The 19,123-nt window shown below is 39.5% G+C and overlaps 1 protein-coding gene across 5 annotated transcripts in view; it reads left to right on the forward strand.

Annotated features, from left to right (window-relative positions):
• The window catches only part of FARSB (phenylalanyl-tRNA synthetase subunit beta), a 95,723-nt gene extending 77,535 nt beyond the window's left edge, over positions 1-18,188 (forward strand). The window contains exons 17-19 of one of the 5 annotated variants that reach the window (XR_009213316.1): positions 12,809-13,925; positions 15,426-15,487; positions 15,596-18,188. Coding sequence is in view for 1 of the 5 variants with exons in the window: in XM_032754354.2 (XP_032610245.1) it covers positions 12,809-12,960 (152 nt within the window). In the remaining 4 variants the exon portion in view is untranslated. Of the gene's footprint in view, positions 1-12,808 lie in introns of all 5 variants that reach the window. The other 4 variants (XR_009213315.1, XR_009213312.1, XR_009213313.1 and 1 more) reach the window with 4 other exon arrangements.
• The last annotated feature ends 935 nt before the right edge of the window (positions 18,189-19,123 follow it).

Genomic DNA, 19,123 nt, shown 5'->3' on the forward strand with positions numbered 1-19,123 from the left:
GACTCACAGTTCTGCATGGCTGGGGAGGTCTCAGGAAACTTAAAATCATGGTGAAAGGCACTTCATCACAGGGCGGCAGGAGAGTGAGTAAAGGGGGTGAGAATGAGTAAAGGGGGAAATGCTTCTTAAAAAAACATCAGATCTTGTGAGAACTTCCTTACTATCACAAGAACAGCATGGGGATAACTGCCTCCATGTCTCAATTACCTCCCACCCAGACCCTCCCATGGGGATTATGGGAACTACATTTCAAGATGAGATTTGGGTAGGGACACAGCCAAACCATATCAATAGCAAAGAGTCACTTGTTTTCTTCAGCCATCATGTCTCATTAGTCTCCTTCTGGAGACTTCTAGAGTAGTCTTTTCTTCACTTTCATGACCTTGACACGTGAAGATTACAGGCCAGTTATTTTGTAGCATGTTCCTCAATTTTGGTTTGTCTGATGTTTCTTCACTAATTAAATTCCTGTTAGGCATCTTTGGAGGAATGGTAGAGCAGTAATGCTAACTTCCAAATGCATGCTATGAAGTGGCACACAATTTTCATTTATCCCATAACTGATAATGTTCACTGTAATCACTTAATTAAGGTTGTAGCTACCAGTCATCTTTACTGTAAAGTTATTCTTTTCTCCATTATAATTAATAAATATCTTATGGGGGAAGAGCTTTGAAATTATGTAAATATACTGTTTCTAATCAGTTTTCCTATATACTTAGTTATGTCAGTATGGACTCATTGTTGCTGATTTTATTTAGTGTATTTAGATCCATTACAGTCATTTATTTTGATGCTCAAATTGTCCCCAATTTGGCCAGCAGGAGTCCCTTGAAGCTGGCTTCAGTTTGCTTTTAACATGTTCCCCTCCCTGTGTCCATGTGTTCTTGTTGTTCAACTCCCACTTATGAGTGAGAACATGCAGTGTTTGGTTTTCTGTTCCTGTGTTAGTTTAGCTCTTTTTCTTTATTGAGAATCTTGGTTCCTAGTGAATTTACATTATTGCTCTTTTTTTTTCTTTTGGAGACATAGTCTTGCTCTGTCCCCCAGGCTGGAGTGCAGCGGCACGATCTCGGCTCACTGCAACCTCTGCCTCCTGAGTTCAAGCAATTCTCCTGCCTCAGCCTCCCGAGTAGCTGGGATTACAGGTGCCTGCCACCACGCCCGACTAATTTTTTTGTATTTTTAGTAGAGATGGGGTTTCATCATGTTGGCCAGGCTGGTCTTGACTCCTGACCTCAAGTAATCTGCCTTCCTCAGCCTCCCAAAGTGCTGGGGTTACAGGCGTGAGCCACTGCGCCTGAATTTACATTATTACTTGTTTGCTTATTCTGTTTATTTATCTATCATAGTTTCAAAATAAAAATACCAGTACTATTATCAACAATATGATTATTGAAAGCAGTTTAAAATTTATCCTTACTACTTTTTGTACTTAGAATATAGGCTATAAATAAGGGACGTAGAGAGAACTCTGGCTTCCACACTGTTCCCTCCCTGCCTCTATAGGTTATGATTTTTATTAGTTTTCAGTTTATCCTTCTGATGTATGTGTGCACACACCTGTGTGTGTGTGTTCATATTCTCTTCCACTTTTTCAGCTGAGGGGCTGATACTTTACACACTGTTCTGTACCTTGCTTCATTTTACCTGACAGCCTACATTGGATTGTGTAGCAGCATATAGAGATCTTCCTCCTTCCTTTTGACTTCTCTGGGGTACTTCATTTTTTTGGAGTTCCACAGTGTAATCAACTAATTTCCTGTTGATTAACATTGAGTTGTTTCCAATCTTTTGCTATTACAGATTGTGTTACAGTGAATAGTCTTGTGCATATGTTATTTGGTAATGCCAGTGTATCTCTGGGACAGATTCCTAGAAGTATGGAATCATTGGGACAAAGTAAATAAATTCATATTTTCACCAGACACTGCCAAACATCCCTCCATAGGATTTCTAGTTCCAACGTTGTACAAACGCGGCAGCAACACTTGAGAGGACTTATTTCTCCACAGCTGTGGTCACCAGACTTCTTGTCTTTGCCAGTCTTTCAGATGGGAAATGGTATCTCACTATAGTTTTAATTGAATTTCCCTTGCCGTGAGCAAGTGTAACATATTTACATGTTTACAAGGAAATTTTTATTTCCTTTTCTGTGATCCACCTGTCTCTTTCCTTATTTCTTTAGGTTTGTCAATCTTTTCTAGTTTTAGGAACCTTCTATGTAGTGTGGCTGTCAACCCTTCGTGATATACATACGCTATTTTTTCAGTTTGTCAACTGTCTTTTGACTCCAACTGCTCAGAAGCTAATAGCATATCTCTTTTTTTTTTATATACTTTAGGTTTTAGGGTACATGTGCACAATGTGCAGGTTTGTTACATATGTATTATGTATCCATGTGCCATGTTGATTTCCTGCACCCATTAACTCATCATTTAGCATTAGGTATATCTCCTAATGCTGTCCCTCCCCCCTCCCCCAACCCCACAACAGTCCCTGGAGTGTGATGTTCCCCTTCCTGTGTCCATGAGTTCTCATTGTTCAATTCTCACCTATGAGTGAGAACATGCAGCGTTTGGTTTTTTGTCCTTGCGATAGTTTACTGAGAATGATGGTTTCCAGTTTCATCCATGTCCCTACAAAGGACGTGAACTCATCATTTTTTATGGCTGCATAGTATTCCATGGTGTATATGTGCCACATTTTCTTAATCCAGTCTATCGTTGTTGGACATTTGGGTTGGTTCCAACTCTTTGCTATTGTGAATAGTGCCGCAATAAACATACGTGTGCATGTGTCTTTATAGCAGCATGATTTATAGTCCTTTGGGTATATACCCAGTAATGGGATGGCTGGGTCAAATGGTATTTCTAGTTCGAGATCCCTGAGGAATCGCCACACTGACTTACACAATGGTTGAACTAGTTTACAGTCCCACCAACAGTGTAAAAGTGTTCCTATTTCTCCACATCCTCTCCAGCACCTGTTGTTTCCTGATTTTTTAATGATGGCCATTCTAACTGGTGTGAGATGGTATCTCACTGTAGTTTTGATTTGCATTTCCCTGATGGCCAGTGACGATGAGCATTTCTTCATGTGTTTTTTGGCTGCATAAATGTCTTCTTTTGAGAAGTGTCTGTTCATGTCCTTTGCCCACTTTTTGATGGGGTTGTTTGTTTTTTTCTTGTAAATTTGTTTGAGTTCATTGTAGATAGCATATCTCTTATGGTTTATCTAGGAAATTAGAAAATTGTTGAAAAACCACTTTTTGGACATTTCCTGTATTTCTTTCTAACAAGCAAGACTCTAGAAACCTTTAATAACTAAATGCTTGCTCTGATTTTTAAAAATATGTTAATCCATATCTGCTTTGTTTAAAAATTGGAAATGTTTCTTTTACTATGGACTTTTGGGGCAGTGGGGATGCAGAAACATAACAGAACATCCATTAGAGATCTGTCTTCTCCAGAGTTTCATTCATCTGTCAGTGCATTTCTTCTCTCCCCATATTATTCCTTTTTTGAGAGACTCCTTTCTGCTTTTTAGCTTAAATTACTCATATATATATATATGATGATGATATATATATATCATCAATGCAGAAATCCAGCAGATTGACATTCATTTAAAGTATTCCCAATACCTTCATAAAAATGATAGGAGGCCTGTTAACTTTACTGAGGTCTCAGTTGTAGTTTTGACTTTGACCAATTATTTTGTTTTACACTGGGGTTGAATAGCTGTGGCCTAACCTTGGGCTCTTTGAGAAGTGAATGCTGTCATTCATTTGGGTGACTTGGGCAACCTTGGAGATACATTTGAGCACCTGTTGGCTCGTGGGCTGTGGGTCAGGAATATGATCTTCCTGCTGAGGGTCTTACGAGGCCAAGTAAAATGACTCAAGACCCCCGGCCCTTCCTGTCTTGTAGGGTTTTTTGTGTCATAGTTGTACTTTCCTCTACTTCTCCCCTTCCAAGAACCAGAACCCTCATTTTCCCCCTTCCAAGTCACTATATTTTGTCATTCACCTTTCAGAAGATAAAGGTTTCTAGTCACTTTCATAATTCCTAAGGTCCCTTAGTTTGTGAATTGCATTCTCTGAAAAAAGGTTTCCTCTTGGAATTATTTTCCTATGTTGATTTGGGGCATTTTTTTTTTCCTACCAGTGGAATTTTTTTTAAAGGCAGTAGTTGTGTTATGCAGGAGAAAGTTTTTTATTGGTGTTGTGCAAGATGAGATCAATATAATCTTCTATTTGTGGTTTGTTGCTAGTACCACTACTAGAAGTGCATTGTTTAACATTTTGCTATATAAGGAGCTATACAATGATTCATTTTCTTTTTACCTATGTAGTACTATTTTTTTTTTTTTTTTTGAGATGATGTCTCACTATGTTGCCCAGGCTAGTTTTGAACACCTGGTCTCAAGCCACCTTCCTGCCTCAGTCTCCCAAAGCACTAGGATTGCAGGTGTGCACCACTATGCCTCACCTTTAGTACTACTTTTAGAAAAGGGAAGTAATCCAAGAAAGACTCTATGCTTATAGAAGCCTTATTTATACTAATGAATAATAGGAAACAACTTCAGGATGAAATACTTAAAGAATAAGTTGACAAGCTATGACATATAAATATGATGGAATGTGATTAAAATGTCTTTAGACACGTGAATATAAACTCACTTGAAAAAGCAGTCCCAAGATGGAATAGACATTAATTCATTATATATAATATTTATTATGTATAATATTCATGTATATAATATTTACTTATATGTAATGAATATGTTGTTTGTAAAACCCTAGGATGCATGCTAATCAACTGCAATAGAGTCCGTATAACACTGAGTGTTGTGGCAAGTCATTCTGTCACTAATCCATGTGATTAAAGACTTAATTCCTTCACACCAGTTTCTTCATCTGTAAAATGGCAATGACGATATCTGTCCCATCGACGCCCTAGAATTGTCAGGGGAGGTAGTTGCAAGAATTTGTGAAAGCATTTTGGAATGTGTAAATCTCTTCAGAGTAAACTTGGAGTAGATCTTTGGTCTATCTGTCTTCAGAAAAGCAACGTTGGATGAGCTGCAGACTGGGTTTCAGGAAAACCTGAGTTGTGATCTCAATTCTGCTCTTACCTGTTTTCTTAACCTGTCTAGTATCTATTTTTTTCATATATTAAGTGTAGGAAATGGACAGGATTGCTTCCAAGGTCATTTCCAGTTTTAAGATTCTGCAGGAGTTTAAATTCAGGAGTTTCTGCCACAGGTTCTAACATTTCAGCTCTTTTTCTTTGCCTTTGTAGATGGTGTCCCTGTGGTACTTGTCTGCTGAAATAATTCCAGTTTGTTTCAAGAATCTGAAATTTATTCATACAAGTACCTGTGTTATATGGGATTTAAAAAATAAATAGTTCTGTTTTCCATGGAAGGCTCTAGGTTTTGTCAGTATTGTGCTGTATTAATATTGCAGAGCCTACTTGGGTATGTCCTAAGGTGGAAGATGATGAACTGTCAGTCTTTCTTATTTTTTCTTAAGTTTTGTTTGTTTATTTAATTTTAAACCAGAAGAAGTTTGCAAACATGAAATGGACAGCTTGACCAAAAGCTTAAAAACATTCTGCTTTAGGCCTTATGTGCCTGTGGGTCACACACAGAGGAGCCAATTCCATGGCCCTTCTTCACCTTTTGCTTACTCTCCAGCCTCTACTATTGCTTGCCTAGGGCGAGCCTTCTAATCTCCTTGTGCTTCACTTTTTCCCATCTGTAACTTGTCTGTCCCACAAAGGGCTTAGCCAGGGCTGCACTGGGAATGAGTGATGAATAGAAGGCGAGGTGCCATGCTTTTGCAATTTCATTATTCATTTTTCTTTTCTTTGTTTTTGAGATAGAGTCTCACTCTGTCACCCAGGCTGGAGTGCAGTGGTGAGATCTCAGCTTACTGCAATCTCCCCCTCCCAAGTTCAAGCAATTCTCTTGTCTCAGCCTCCCGAGTAGCTGGGACTACAGGTGCCCACCATCATGCCCGGCTAATTTTTTGTATGTTTTTTAGTAGAGACAGGGTTTCACTGTGTTAGCCAGGATGGTCTCCATCTCCTGGCCTCATGATCCACCTGCCTCGGCCTCCCAAAGTGCTGGGATTACAGGCATGAGCTATTGCACCCAGCCCCAGTTAATTTTTTTGTATTTTTAGTAGAAACAGGGTTTTACCATGTTGGCCAGGATGGTCTCGATCTCCTGACCTCATGATCTTCCCACCTTGGCCTCCCAAAGTGCTGGGATTACAGGCATGAGCCACCATGCCCAGCCTCCTTTTTCTTTTACGTGCCCTACTTGTCACCTGAAATCTTACTCTGAAACTAAAACAGCTATCAAAATTACATGTTTAATGTTATGTTTGCACTAAGTTAGCTAAAGGTCTCAATTGAATAAGTTAACTAATTGTGAAATTTGGATACAATCTCATATAGTCGACATTTCCATTCTTTCCTTAATTAGCCCTACCACAGTCTCTTTTTAATTATTTCACTGTGCTTGTGGAGGAAGTAATAAGTTATTCCTTTTGATTTGAGAAATAATCCCCTTAAAGATTTTTGTGAGGTGAAAGACTGGGTAAAGAACCATTTGTTGGGCCAAGAAGGCAGAGTGATTTATTTTTGAAGTTGTTATTCTAAATATATTCTATACATATTGAAGAAATGTGAAAATTTTGGGGGAAAATGATATGCGTGTCAGACAAATATAGGATGATGGCATTATTTAAGAACAGAAGTTTTCAAAACAGACAGTGAGGGTACTTTTTAACCTAGAGGTAAAAATCCTTTGTTTTTACACAGTTTGAGAGTGATTTAAAGTTAGAATTAGCTGGGTCATCTTGAAGCTCTTCCAACATTCCTGATCTCCTTTAGGTTTTAAAATACGAGTGTGCATGTGTGCATGAGAGACACATAGTTAAGATTAGACTTTAAAATAGATCTCAACGTTTCCCGAGCATTTTCTATTTAATCATTTCGTATTTGCCCTAATTAACTAAATGTTTCGTAAGAAATGTTAAAAAGTAAAAACCACAGGAATAAATGATAAATGATAAATTTCTCTACACAAATTAAGACTGGGAAATTTTGGATACTATTCTAAATATTTAGTCACAAGGAGATTGTGGTAATTGTTAAAAGATGGTTGTTTATTGAAGACATTTCTCCATCACTTAGAGGACTAGGTAGTGTGGGTTTTGCTGATTTCTTTTGAAGCATAAGGTCCTACAGGATCCTGTCCAGATTTGTATAGTATGCCCTGCCCTGTGTTGATGGAATGTTGCTGCATCATGGGCTCCCTGAGTTCCATGCTGTGGGGTTAAGTAGGTACCAGTTCCCTCACATCCAGTTGCCTTCACTTTAAGAGTTAATGGTGTCTGCAGGTGTGTTGGGATTAGCACTGTAAAGTTGTGTGAGGGGGTTTTCTTTCTTTTGATCTTCAGAAAGGGATGAAAGATGGCCATTAAACTCAAGGGATTAGGTCCCCTCTCTTTGCAGACTTTAGGTACCATAAATATTTCACTTCAAATGCAAGATGAAGAATTGTATACATCAGGGGAAAATAGGTGTTTTATATTACCAGTTGGAAATTATTCAGTCTCCACTTACAGATTAAATGGTCTTTGCAGAGACATTTTCTCCCAACTGAGTGTACTAGGATCTGAAAAAATGTTTTTGTGTTTTTGTCTCGATAGTGATTTTTTTTCCTCCTCATATTCCTAAACCTTTTTCTTTCCTTTTATAAGCTCTAATGTCTTACCTACATTGTACCATTTTCCCCCTTGAGTTCTCTCCCCTTGTTGTAGTCCATTGGTGCCCTCAAAAAACTGCTGGTTCTAAAACTTTGAGAACAGCCATCTTTAAGAAAGACACCATGCTCACGTGGGATAAGTGTGTGTTTCGTTTCATAGCCTCTATATGCTGTCTCTTCCTTTAAATCAACATTGTTTAGAAAAGGAAGGTGATGTTGATGGGCTGGCAGCAGAGTCCTACAATTCCTGTTACTGCATTCTCAGAAAACTAGTGGGAAACCAGGAGGAAGTTCCTCCTCTGTAGGAAATTATGGTTCCAGTGTCATTCCACACTTTGCCTTGTCACCCACCCTGTCAATTTCACCCCAGAATGGAACACTGGAGATGTTTTTTTCCCCTTTTCTGGGAGGAGAAGGGTTTGGGTAGATGCCGGCCCCCGAATCAGCCTGTGAAATGATTATTCCTCCCTTCACTCCATAGTACATAATTAGTCACTTAGAACATATTTACAGTACATTCAGTTGGCCCAGTGGCTTACAATATCTATGTAATTTTGTATTTATTTTATCCCTGAAGTTGGAGACTTATGTATAGTTAAAACTCATGATGATAGTTTCTGTCGTTTGCTTTGACATATGTGACATAGGGACATTCCTTTTCCAGTGTTCCCTGCCCCCCCTTTATATTTTGTTCTTATCTGTTTATTGCAGAAATTTTGGGTGGTTAAGTATCAGATTGCAAGCAGTACAATATGTGGGTTCGAGCCTCACATCATGTATTAGTAATGTAAAAAAAAAAAAGGAAAAATAAAATTGTATGAGTAGATGACTTTTTACAGATGGGCCAAATAAAATACCAAATGAATGAGGTGAATATAGCCAGTGGCAGGGGGATTAAGATCAGGAATTAAGACCCTGATTAAGAAGGTGCTTGATAACACCTTCTAATGTTTTCAGATTAGGGGGTCTGCTCAGTTACCCCCTTAAGCTTCTACTTCTGATGCTCCCTAAAATTATAGGAATGACTCTATGTGTAAAGCTTATCCAAACTTTGGGCCTATAATATTTCTCTTAAAAAAAAAAAAAAAGATGAGGCAAAAAGAAACTGTGAAAAGTGTTTAGCAATGAGCAAGAGAAGGAGCTTACAAACTCTTTGATGGTCAATTAGCCAGAAAATGTGCTAAAGACTGGGTGCTGTGCTGGATTACAGGCCCAGGAATTACCCCCAAGGTCCTCAGAGTGGTCCTGCCGTTTGAGCACAGCGACAATTACAGACCTCTAGGAGATGCTACAAAGGCTTTAATTAAGGGACTTACTAACACCCCACTAAGTTTTGGAAATTGAATTCTTTTTTGTGCTTACCTGATGTTTCTTTTGTCCAGACTTTCACATGTATTTCAACAGAGAACACTATTTTCCCCACATCTGTTTTATGTTGGAAGCCGTTTACTGTGATAGCAGCAAAGCTGAGAGTTTAACCAGTATAAGGAAGTAGGTAGAAAAGTGGGCTGGGAGGCTTTTTGCTGGGGAGCATTTTGGGATCAGATTGAAAATTGTAATACTACGCATCTTGAAACATCAGTAAGAGAAAACTAATATACTTTATAGAATTCGAATTTTAGAATTCCCATTTCACAAAGCAATGTCATTTTCTTTGAAATGGCAACTTTATGTTTCTAGACACAGCATGCTGCTCTTTCTGTAAAAATATGTTTTTGTTTGTTGATGCTATAAGGTTAGCCTTTGGCTACCACCCAGGTCTGATTTTTCACTAGCCTAGCCTCATATTTTGTTCCATTTAGATGTGACTGTTTTTATTTCTGGAAATACTCTGCTTTAAGATGCATTAGTCCTAGCTAGAGCACTATGATCACATTAATCTACTGGAGTTATTGTGCTCAACTACCCCCTTTCTGCCAACAGTGGAGAGAGATGCTCTCATCTTTGAACTCTAGGGCCTAATGGTTGCCCAAGTCGGCTATATCTCCCTTGTTTTCTTAGTGAAGTAGTTATTCTCTCTTCTGTCCTTTGAAGCAATTCACTTCTGCCTGCAAAGTTCGGTTTGAACCTTAAAGGTTTTCAAAAGCACTAATAAATGCTTCTGTTTTAGTAACGTTATATTTTCCTTCAGTATTTCTAGTTTACATGTAATATCTGTCAAGTGGCACATTTTTTAGGTTCTCTCTGTTGTACCAATAGACAACTTGAAGGACCTTTTGTGTGCGTACCACTTAATTTGTGTATGAGGAGGACAGAACCTTAACCTTGCTGGAAAGAGGAGTCGATAAGAAAATCACAAGCAGTGTTTAACCTGTGATGACAATTTTAACTTGCCATTTTTTCATTTTTCACAAGGTCAGATAAAGTGTGCGGTTTCAGCAAAGTCGAGTTTATACAGGAATCTTATGACTGGGCTTCATTTTTACATGTGGGTTGGTAGGGAAGGATAATTTGCATTGGATGATAGGGCAGCAGGCTTCCTTTTTACATGTGAGTTGGTAGGGGAGGATGATTAGTATTGGACAAGAGGGCAGCAGGCTCCTGTATGTGCTATCAGCTCCACTGGACCGCTGTGAAGGCCTTCTGACCCCAGAGCAGTTTGAGATGCTGCAGTGGCCTGGATGGGTCTATGTGCCCAGGTGACAGGTGAGAGCTTTTGATATTTATGTTATGTAGAATACTCATATACTTGGATATGTTTTAAATAAAGCATAATGTGAATTTTAGTTCTTTTTTGCTTTTCTTTGGAAAGAGGGAAAATTATACTTAGTGACACAAATATTTTTGTCTGATCAAGTACCTAACTGATTAATGAGCTAAAGCAAAGTTTGATCCCAACTTCTGGAGAGAGGTAGAGCTGGCAGCTGAAGAAGAATATAACTGAATTTTGCTAAAAAAAAAAAAAAGTGCGGATTCGGAAAGTTGTTTTATGAAGTAAAAATTCTAAGCTCTTATCTCTTAGGCTTTATTTTGCTAACATTGTTAGAACTAGCACATCTGGCTTAGATTCTAAAATAGTTTGGTTTTATGCTTCCGTAAAAATGAAACCAATCAAATTGGAATTGAAGATAGATGAAAGGATGGATTTTGGTACAATGAGGATTCTTAAACACAGTAAAGCTATCAGGGAAGATCCTGAACATTGCCTTTCTGAGTGTCCCTTAAAAATAGACTGGTGTCAAACATCGGCATCACACAATATACCCAGGTAACAGACTTGAACACGTACCCCTTGAATCTATTAATAAGATAAAAGTTCATAAAAACCACAGCAAGCTGGTGTCTTTTTTCGGGTAGTGTGGTTGTATTCAAGTCTAGCTCTGTAAAGGGGTGCTGGGGTGCTGGGATAAATAATTCCCAGCAGTCCTTCCAGTTCTGCAGTTCTTCATTATATTGCTTACCATCAACACCTTATATAATCTTCACTTACATGTCATTTGAAGATTTTTCTTTTCCTTTGGGGAGTCGAGGGGAGGAGGGTTTTGTCTTTTAAGTTAGATATTTATTTTGATAGAATTAAAATGTGCCATCTTTATCAGATGTAGTAATATTCATATGAAAGTAAGGCTCTATAATATTAGTTGGGTTTGGTTTCCGCATTGTTTTATTTGGTTTCCCTCCCTGTCCCTCACCCCAAGTGTGGATTAGTGCACAGAGCCAGATAGTTAAATGCAGTCACTGAAATTCTTGCTTTAAAAGACAGTGAGGCAGAATTGTTTAGTTTGGAGAGATGTGAAAAAGAGGCCACCTTAATATTTCACCTCTGTTGCTTTGGGTTTACTTAAGAATGACAATTTAGAATGTTTTCCAGCTCTCTCCCCAGAAATATAAACAAAAATCCTTCTCTGCTGGTCAAGAAATATATGTAATTGTCCTTCATCTCTATGGTACTAACTTGACAGTAGTGGGTTCACCTCCCCTCCAACCTGATTCTGTATTTCTTAAGCATGCTGACCTTGGAACCATTAGTAGAAACTCAGCAGTTTACTCTTTCATCAATAATGCACTCACTCTGAAGTGGCAGGCTGGACGCTGTGGCTCAGCTCTGCATGGGTATTTATAGTTTATGCCAGTAAATGTTTCTGTTGAATCGGTTGGGAGCTGCAGGCCTGATCCTTTTCAAGTTGGTGGTGAGAGCAATGAGTCAGCATATTTGTAAACTTCAGGAGAGTACAGAACATTGATAAATTACTGTGGCACTGGTAATTTCATGAATATGGAGTGGGCCTATATGTTCATTTTTAGCTCTGTAAATCTGAAGAACTGTAACTGCCTTGCTAAGCTGTATCAGTGCATTGGCATCCAGATAAAGACAGAACTTTCTGCCTGTCTTGAAGTAAATGAGGCGTCAACCCAGACTTGTGTTAGGCTGGTCTTTGCTGTGGTTTTACAGTAGATGCTCCAGAACTGCTTAGAAAGCTCTTTTCAGATGGGAATGTGGGTTGCCTTCTGGTAGCATGGCCTGTCATCAGAGGTGTGATTCCCCCAGTAGCTGGCCTATGACACTGCGGCTCCAGTTTCTTTATGTAATAAGGTGAGAGTGAGGAAGAGTTGTACAGAGCAAATGAATTCAGTGTCGATGTCTTATCCAGTGAGCATTGCTGTGGAAAAACCTGTTTGAAAACAGGTTCTTCCCATGCAAGTTCATCAGTTTTATGTTTCATTTTTTTCCTTTTGTCCTTTTTAGGACCGGTTCCAAGTGCAGGCAGAGTTCCTCTAGGACTTCTGACTGTGGACCTTCAGCAGACTCCATGATTTCATCCTTCCTGCTCGGGCCCCTGTTACCAAAAATACAGGGCCCTTATTTTCATATTTTCCCTGGATTTTTTCCTTGCAAGAGTTTCTTGATAGCAAATCCTTCTTTTAAATACTAGAAAGTATGAGGAAGCATTCTCTTTTCATAGCCAGTGGTTTAAAGAAGAATAGTTACTTTTAAAGTAGACTAGTGGGCTTTTAGTGTTAAATGTCTATTGACGTTTTGCCAGAAGAAACATTGATTTTTCTCTCACTTTCTCTTTTTCAGGTCCTGCTTTCTTCCCCGGGCGATGTGCAGAGATCTTTGCCAGGGGTCAAAGCGTTGGGAAGCTTGGGGTCCTTCATCCTGATGTTATCACCAAATTTGAGCTGACCATGCCCTGCTCCTCCCTAGAAATCAATATTGGACCCTTTTTGTGAAGATTGGTCTCTGTGGTGTGATTCTCTTCCCAGGTGTCCCTTTCTCCTCCCCTAGTGTCCTTAAGTCCTCCTCCACAGGGAACATCTATTTGGGCTTTAATGTTTAATAAAGTAGAAAGCACTCTCTGGCTGTGTGGGTAGAGACCACCCTTTCCCTGCATTAGGCCAGCTTGTGCCATATACGAATGTGGTGTCTGGGTGTGAAGGTGCATTGTTGGGTAAAAGCCCCGTGGAGTGCCGGAGAAATGCACTAGCAGAGTGCAGGATCTGTTCTGAAAGGCAGACGTACTCCTCAGACATCAGAACATCACATTGGAATGGATTACTCCTGCATAACAAGATCCCATTTCTTTATTGATAAAACAAGATAATTGATGAGTTCATGTTGCATGAGTTCGAGATAACTGAGGGCTTTAGCTTTGATTTTCTACATTTGACATGTATTCATCATTGAGAAACACTAAAATAACAATATCTTTAGAAAACGTTTAAGAATCAATTGTGGTCCAACAATTATAGCTTCTGAGGTCAGTTTAAAGTGAAAGAAAAATCTGTAATACAAGGATTCAAAATATGTGAGGGTGCATAGGTATTTTTTACTCTATCTGTGATACTCTAAGATAGAGTACATGCAACAAAGATCTATTCCGCTGTAAGAGTTAAAATGGACAAGTATTGATATCAATGCAGTATGAACATTAGGAAACAATGAGAAGCTTATTTTTGCCATAGGCCATACATGTTACTGTAATCAGTCAGTTATAAAATCATGGTTTTAAATACTTAATTGAGCTACTAGTCTCTCTCTTGTAGGGAGATATTAGACCTCTCTTTTTCTGAAGCTAAGCTTCAGCCAATCCTCCTTGTTTTATATCTTAATTTCCTTTCTTACTTCAATCTAGAATTCTCCAGTAGGTACCATCTCTGGAAAAAAGCTGGGTCTCATGTTTGAGAGAAGTTCCCAGGTACTATTGAAGTAATAAGAAATATGATAAAATATAATACTTTAAAGTCCCAGTAGAAATAGCTAACAAAGGCCGGGTGCGCTGTGGCTCATGCTTGTAATCCTAGTGCTTTGGGAGGCTGAGGTGGGCAGATCACTTGAGGCCAATAGTTCGAGATCAGCCTGACCAACATGATGAAATGCCATCTCTACTAAAAATATAAAAATTAGCCAGGCATGGTGGTGTGGGCCTGCAGTCCCAGCTACCTGGGAGGCTAAGTCAGGAAAATCTCTTGAACCGGGAAGTGGACGTTGCAGTGAGCCCAGATTGTGCCACTGCCCTCCAGCCTGGGTGACAGAGAGAGATTCTGTCTAAAAAAAAAAAAAAAAAAAAAAAAAAAGTAGCTAACAAATAACAAAGATAGTGAAATAAGAATTATGTTTATGGATCTTTTGCTGAGTCTACTACTAGGAGAAAACCCGACCATATTACAACCTTGAATTGGGGCAGCAGTGTCTAACTGTAAGATTTGTGAACACACACACTTCCAGCTGACCCTCCACAGCTCTGTTGTAAGCAGATCCTTACAACATTTTAAAAATGAAATATGCCCTCTAAAAATAATGTGTGCCAAAAGGACTTGTATCCAGCATGCATAAAGATTTCTTAAAACTTAATAATAAAATAAAACAACTGTTTTTAAAAAATGTTCAAGAGTTGAACAAACATTTCCCAAAACATGATATATGAATGAGCACTTGAAAAGATCTTCAACATTGTTAGTCATCAGGGAAATGCAACTAAAATCCACAATGATAAACTGCATACCCATTAAAATGGCTAAAATTTAAGACTCATAAATCAAATATTGCTGAGACTGGAGCAAGTGGAACTTTCATGCACTGCTGGTGAGTCACAATGTAAAATGTTACATTGTGACTTTAGAAAATAGCTTGGCAGTCTCTTGAAACATACACCTACCATCTAGCCATTCTATTCCTAGGTTTATCCATATGGCCAAAGATTTTTATACAAGTGTTCATGGTGTTACTTATAGTAGTTACAAATTGCAGTATATCCATACTATGAAATACTTCTCAGCAATAAGAAAGGATGAACTACTGATCCTCAAAACAATATGAATGAATTTCAAAACAGTATGCTAAGTGAAAGCAAGAGACTCAAAAGACTCTATTTAATTCTATTTACATGACAGTCTAAAAAAGTCAAAAGCAGGTTGGTTGGCAGGAGCTCAGGAAAGAGAACTGACTGCAGTGGGTTAAGAGAAAACTTTTTGGGGTGATGGAAATTTTATCTTAATTGAGGTGGTAGGCGTACTTCAGGTGTAGGTTATACCTTCGTAAAGCTGGGAGAAAAAGAATTTAATGTAGTATTTTACTGATTTTAACTACATAACACCAGTTGATAAATGCCTAGAGAAATAGCCTGAACTGTAGAATTGGCAGTTCTGCTCCAGATGGCTCACTGGTCCACAACTATTAATGATATATTCTCCCTTAGTTTCAGGTTCACTCTAGTTAAAATCATGGCTTATGGATCATCGTATGATAGCCATTGTTAAAGTAGGTGGAACTATTTGTTCTGTCAGCAGCTACCCACCTGGATATTTTTGGGGGTGGCCAAAATTACTTGTAATGAAAAACCCACTAATGCCTAATTGTATATCCCAGCATGAAAGGGGAAAGATCAACTCCATGCATCGTGTAGATGTTTCTGCCCTCGGAAGCAGGAAATGGTAGGAAGAAAAACAGTGTCGGCTTCATTGGAAGAAGCGAACTTCAGCTCATGAGTTGAGGCTCTGCAGCCAGATCATCTTACACGTGTCCCTGGTGAAGCATTTGAACGGGAGCCAGGGCAGTCTGTGAGTACTGCCAAAAGTCTTTATTACAGAAGATGCACACCTTCTTAGTAAAAACTGGGAGCTCTAGTATTAAAGTGAAAATTAAATGGAACTGATTTTTGTTCTAGCTTAGAGAAAACTTAAATTCTACCACTACAGCCTCACAGTCCTGCAGTGCTCTTCTGGTTTTTTTTTTTGTTTTTTTAGACGGAGTCTCGCTCTGTCACCCAGGCTGGAGTGCAATGGCGCAATCTTGGCTCACTGCAACCTCCACCTCCTGGGTTCAAGCAATTCTCTTGCCTCAGCTTCCTGAGTAGCTGGGACTACAGGTGTGTGCCACCATGCCTGGATAATTTTTGTATTTTTAGTAGAGACGGGGTTTCACCTTGTTGGCTAGGCTGGTCTCAAACTTCTGACCTCAGGCGATCTGTCCACCTCTGCCTCCCAAAGTGCTGGGATTACAGGCACCCGGCCTGCTCTTCTGTTTTTAAATTATTTTTGAATTGATCTTTTTTCACATTTTAATTTTTTTGGTTTAGTAACGGTATGAGAGTAGGAATTCTCCAATGGGTAGGGTGAAGACAGTTGAGTTTCAGAGAGATGAATAACTTACACAGAAGTCACATAGCCAATAAATGAGTTTGAAACACTATATAAGAGTGACTTGGAGTCCACAGACCACTCACTGATTTGCATTATTTACTTATTTATGCGAAAGTAAATAATGGGACTTTCTACACTTTTTTTTGAGACGGAATCTCACTCTGTCACCCAGGCTGGAGTGCAGTGGCACAATCTCGGCTCACTGCAAGCTCCGCCTCCCAGGTTCACGCCATTCTCCTGCCTCAGCCTCTCCGAGTAGCTGGGACTACAGGCGCCTGCCACCACGCCCGGCTAATTTTTTGTATTTTTAGTAGAGAGGGGGTTTCACCATGGTCTCGATCTCCTGACCTCATGATCCGCCCGCCTCAGCCTCCCAAAGTGCTGGGATTACAAGCGTGATCCATTGCGCCCGGCCTACACTTTTTAAAAATATAAAAATAATGGAAAACAAAGAGTTAAAAATTGTTAAGTCCAATACTTTAAAAAAAACTGTGCAAACTATGGCCTTACTGAGCTAATCTACCTTTCTTCCTCCTGATTCCCTGAAGTAACAAACCGCTGTTAACAATTTAGCCTGTATTGTTTCCTTAGTTTGGACATTTTCCTTGATTTGTACAGTCAGCCACACACACCTGCTCACATTTTTTGGGGGTCATGCTCTACTTACTGGTTTGTGACAAGTTTTGTTTTTTATTTTACATATATCTCATGACATTTCACTTAATATGTCCCATTTTTTCAGGTCAATGCCTATAGACCTATCTCATTCTTTTAAATGAGGTAATATTCTATTGTACAGATGTCCATAATTGTTCAATTATTCCCCTGTTGGTGGACATTCAGTTGTTTCCAACTGTTTGCAATTATAAACACTGCTCCAGTGAACCGCCCATTCTGCTAAATAGCACTGGCTTAGGGCCCCAAGGAAAACCAGTCCTAATGGGTGCAAGACTGTATAAATATTCACATTTGACAGACACATTCAGAGATGCATAGAGTTCATTAGATATTTCTTTGATGTGACGTTTGTACTTGAACTATATATTATTCCAGTACCTTACAGTTTAGATGTAGGAGTCGCTAGGTCAAAGGATGTGTTTTGAATTTAAAACATGTTGAATGACTATTCTCACATTTTAAACAGGAGTAATCTACTACAAACCAGACAGCCTAACCACTGCCCCTGCTCTCAGCAATGATGGGCTCATCAGCTTGGTAAGAGAGAACATTACTCACAATCTTGCTTCTCAGTCTTAATCTGTTTGTGCTTAGTGTTTTGTATAACATCACTAACCCTAATACTTGAGTATTGACTTTGGCCCTTCTGTCCATTTTATCCAAAAGCAGACAGATAGCCTTCAAGGCACACCACTGCCTTAAGTAGAATATGCCTCCTAAGCAATGAAAGCCTTTGACCCATCTGATATCCAAGTTCTGGCTTATTATGTTATTAGGGCCTTGAATAACTTTATGTATATTATTATGGACTGAATGTATCCCCACAAATTCATGTTAACCCCCTGACCTCCAGTGTGATGGTCTTTAGAGATGAGACCTTTGGCAGGTGATTAGAGCTAGATGAGGTCATGAGAGGGGGGCCCTCATGAGAGGCTCAGTGGCCTGATAAGAAGAAACACCAGAGAGCTTGCTGTTTCTCTGCCTACCTGGCACACACATACAGAAGAGGTGATGTGACCACACAGCAACATGGTCGCCACCAGCAAGCTAGAAGAGGGATCAGAATGAAACCTATTTTGCTGGCACCTTAATCTTGGACTTCTAGCCTCCAGAACTGTGAGAAATAAAATTCTTTTATTGAAGCCACCCAGCCTGTAGTCTTTTGTTGTGACAGTCCCAGCAAACTAAAACACATTATTGAAAACTTGCATTCAAAAAGTAGAGAGTGGCATGCATGATAAAATTCAAGGCAGCAGTGCACCTCTGGGACAGTCTGCAGCAGTTCCCTAATCTTAACTGTATCCATGAGCGCAGATAGGAGTTAAGCCTCCTAGGCTTCCAGTCTGCAGCGCCTCTGTCACATGGAAACCTGATGGGTGCCACTGTGAGGGGTGCCAATTACGCACAGTGCACAGTAAACACAGATCATTTTAGCCTTCCTAATTAGCCACTAATAAAAAGACACCGAAGTATCCTGAAGATCAAAGAGAGATTTCCACTATGCCTCAGTAAAAACCCCAGTCTGGGCCTCCGCTTGACAGGTGCTATGCCTAGTGTTTTGCCCTGACCAGAGTCCATGTAGGGAACACGACCTGCTTGGATAAAAGAAGAGCTGCCAAATGACTGTGCTTGACAAATGGGCCAGGCAGCAAGAAGGGCAACACAGAAGCAAAGCATTTTGAGTCTCCACAATGTCTACTTCGTGTTCAGGTATTCTCTGCTTTGGCTTTCTAGTAGGCAGAAAGGATGAGTGAGTCTTGTAGCTAGACTGTGGGTTAAATAAGTATCTCCAGCAAAGGGTCTAATTGAATTATGTCTGACCAAACCCTGTAGGTTTTTTTTCTTCTGAAGTGACTAATGGAGTGTGCTAAGAATATACTCAAGGTTCACACTCAAGCTTTTCATTCTTCATCTGTAAGGTTTGGCCTTCCTTGTTTCTGTTGAAGAAAGGCAGGAAAGAGGCATGAATCTCCAGGAGAAAACATTGGAATCCTGGGTGTGGTGGCTCATGCCTGTAATCCCAGCACTTTGGGAGGCTGAGGTAGGCGGATCACCAAAGCCCAGGAGTTAGTGACAA

Source organism: Hylobates moloch, unplaced genomic scaffold, assembly GCF_009828535.3.
Source record: "Hylobates moloch isolate HMO894 unplaced genomic scaffold, HMol_V3 SCAFFOLD_1, whole genome shotgun sequence".
In the NCBI taxonomy this organism is placed as follows: Eukaryota; Metazoa; Chordata; class Mammalia; order Primates; family Hylobatidae; genus Hylobates; species Hylobates moloch.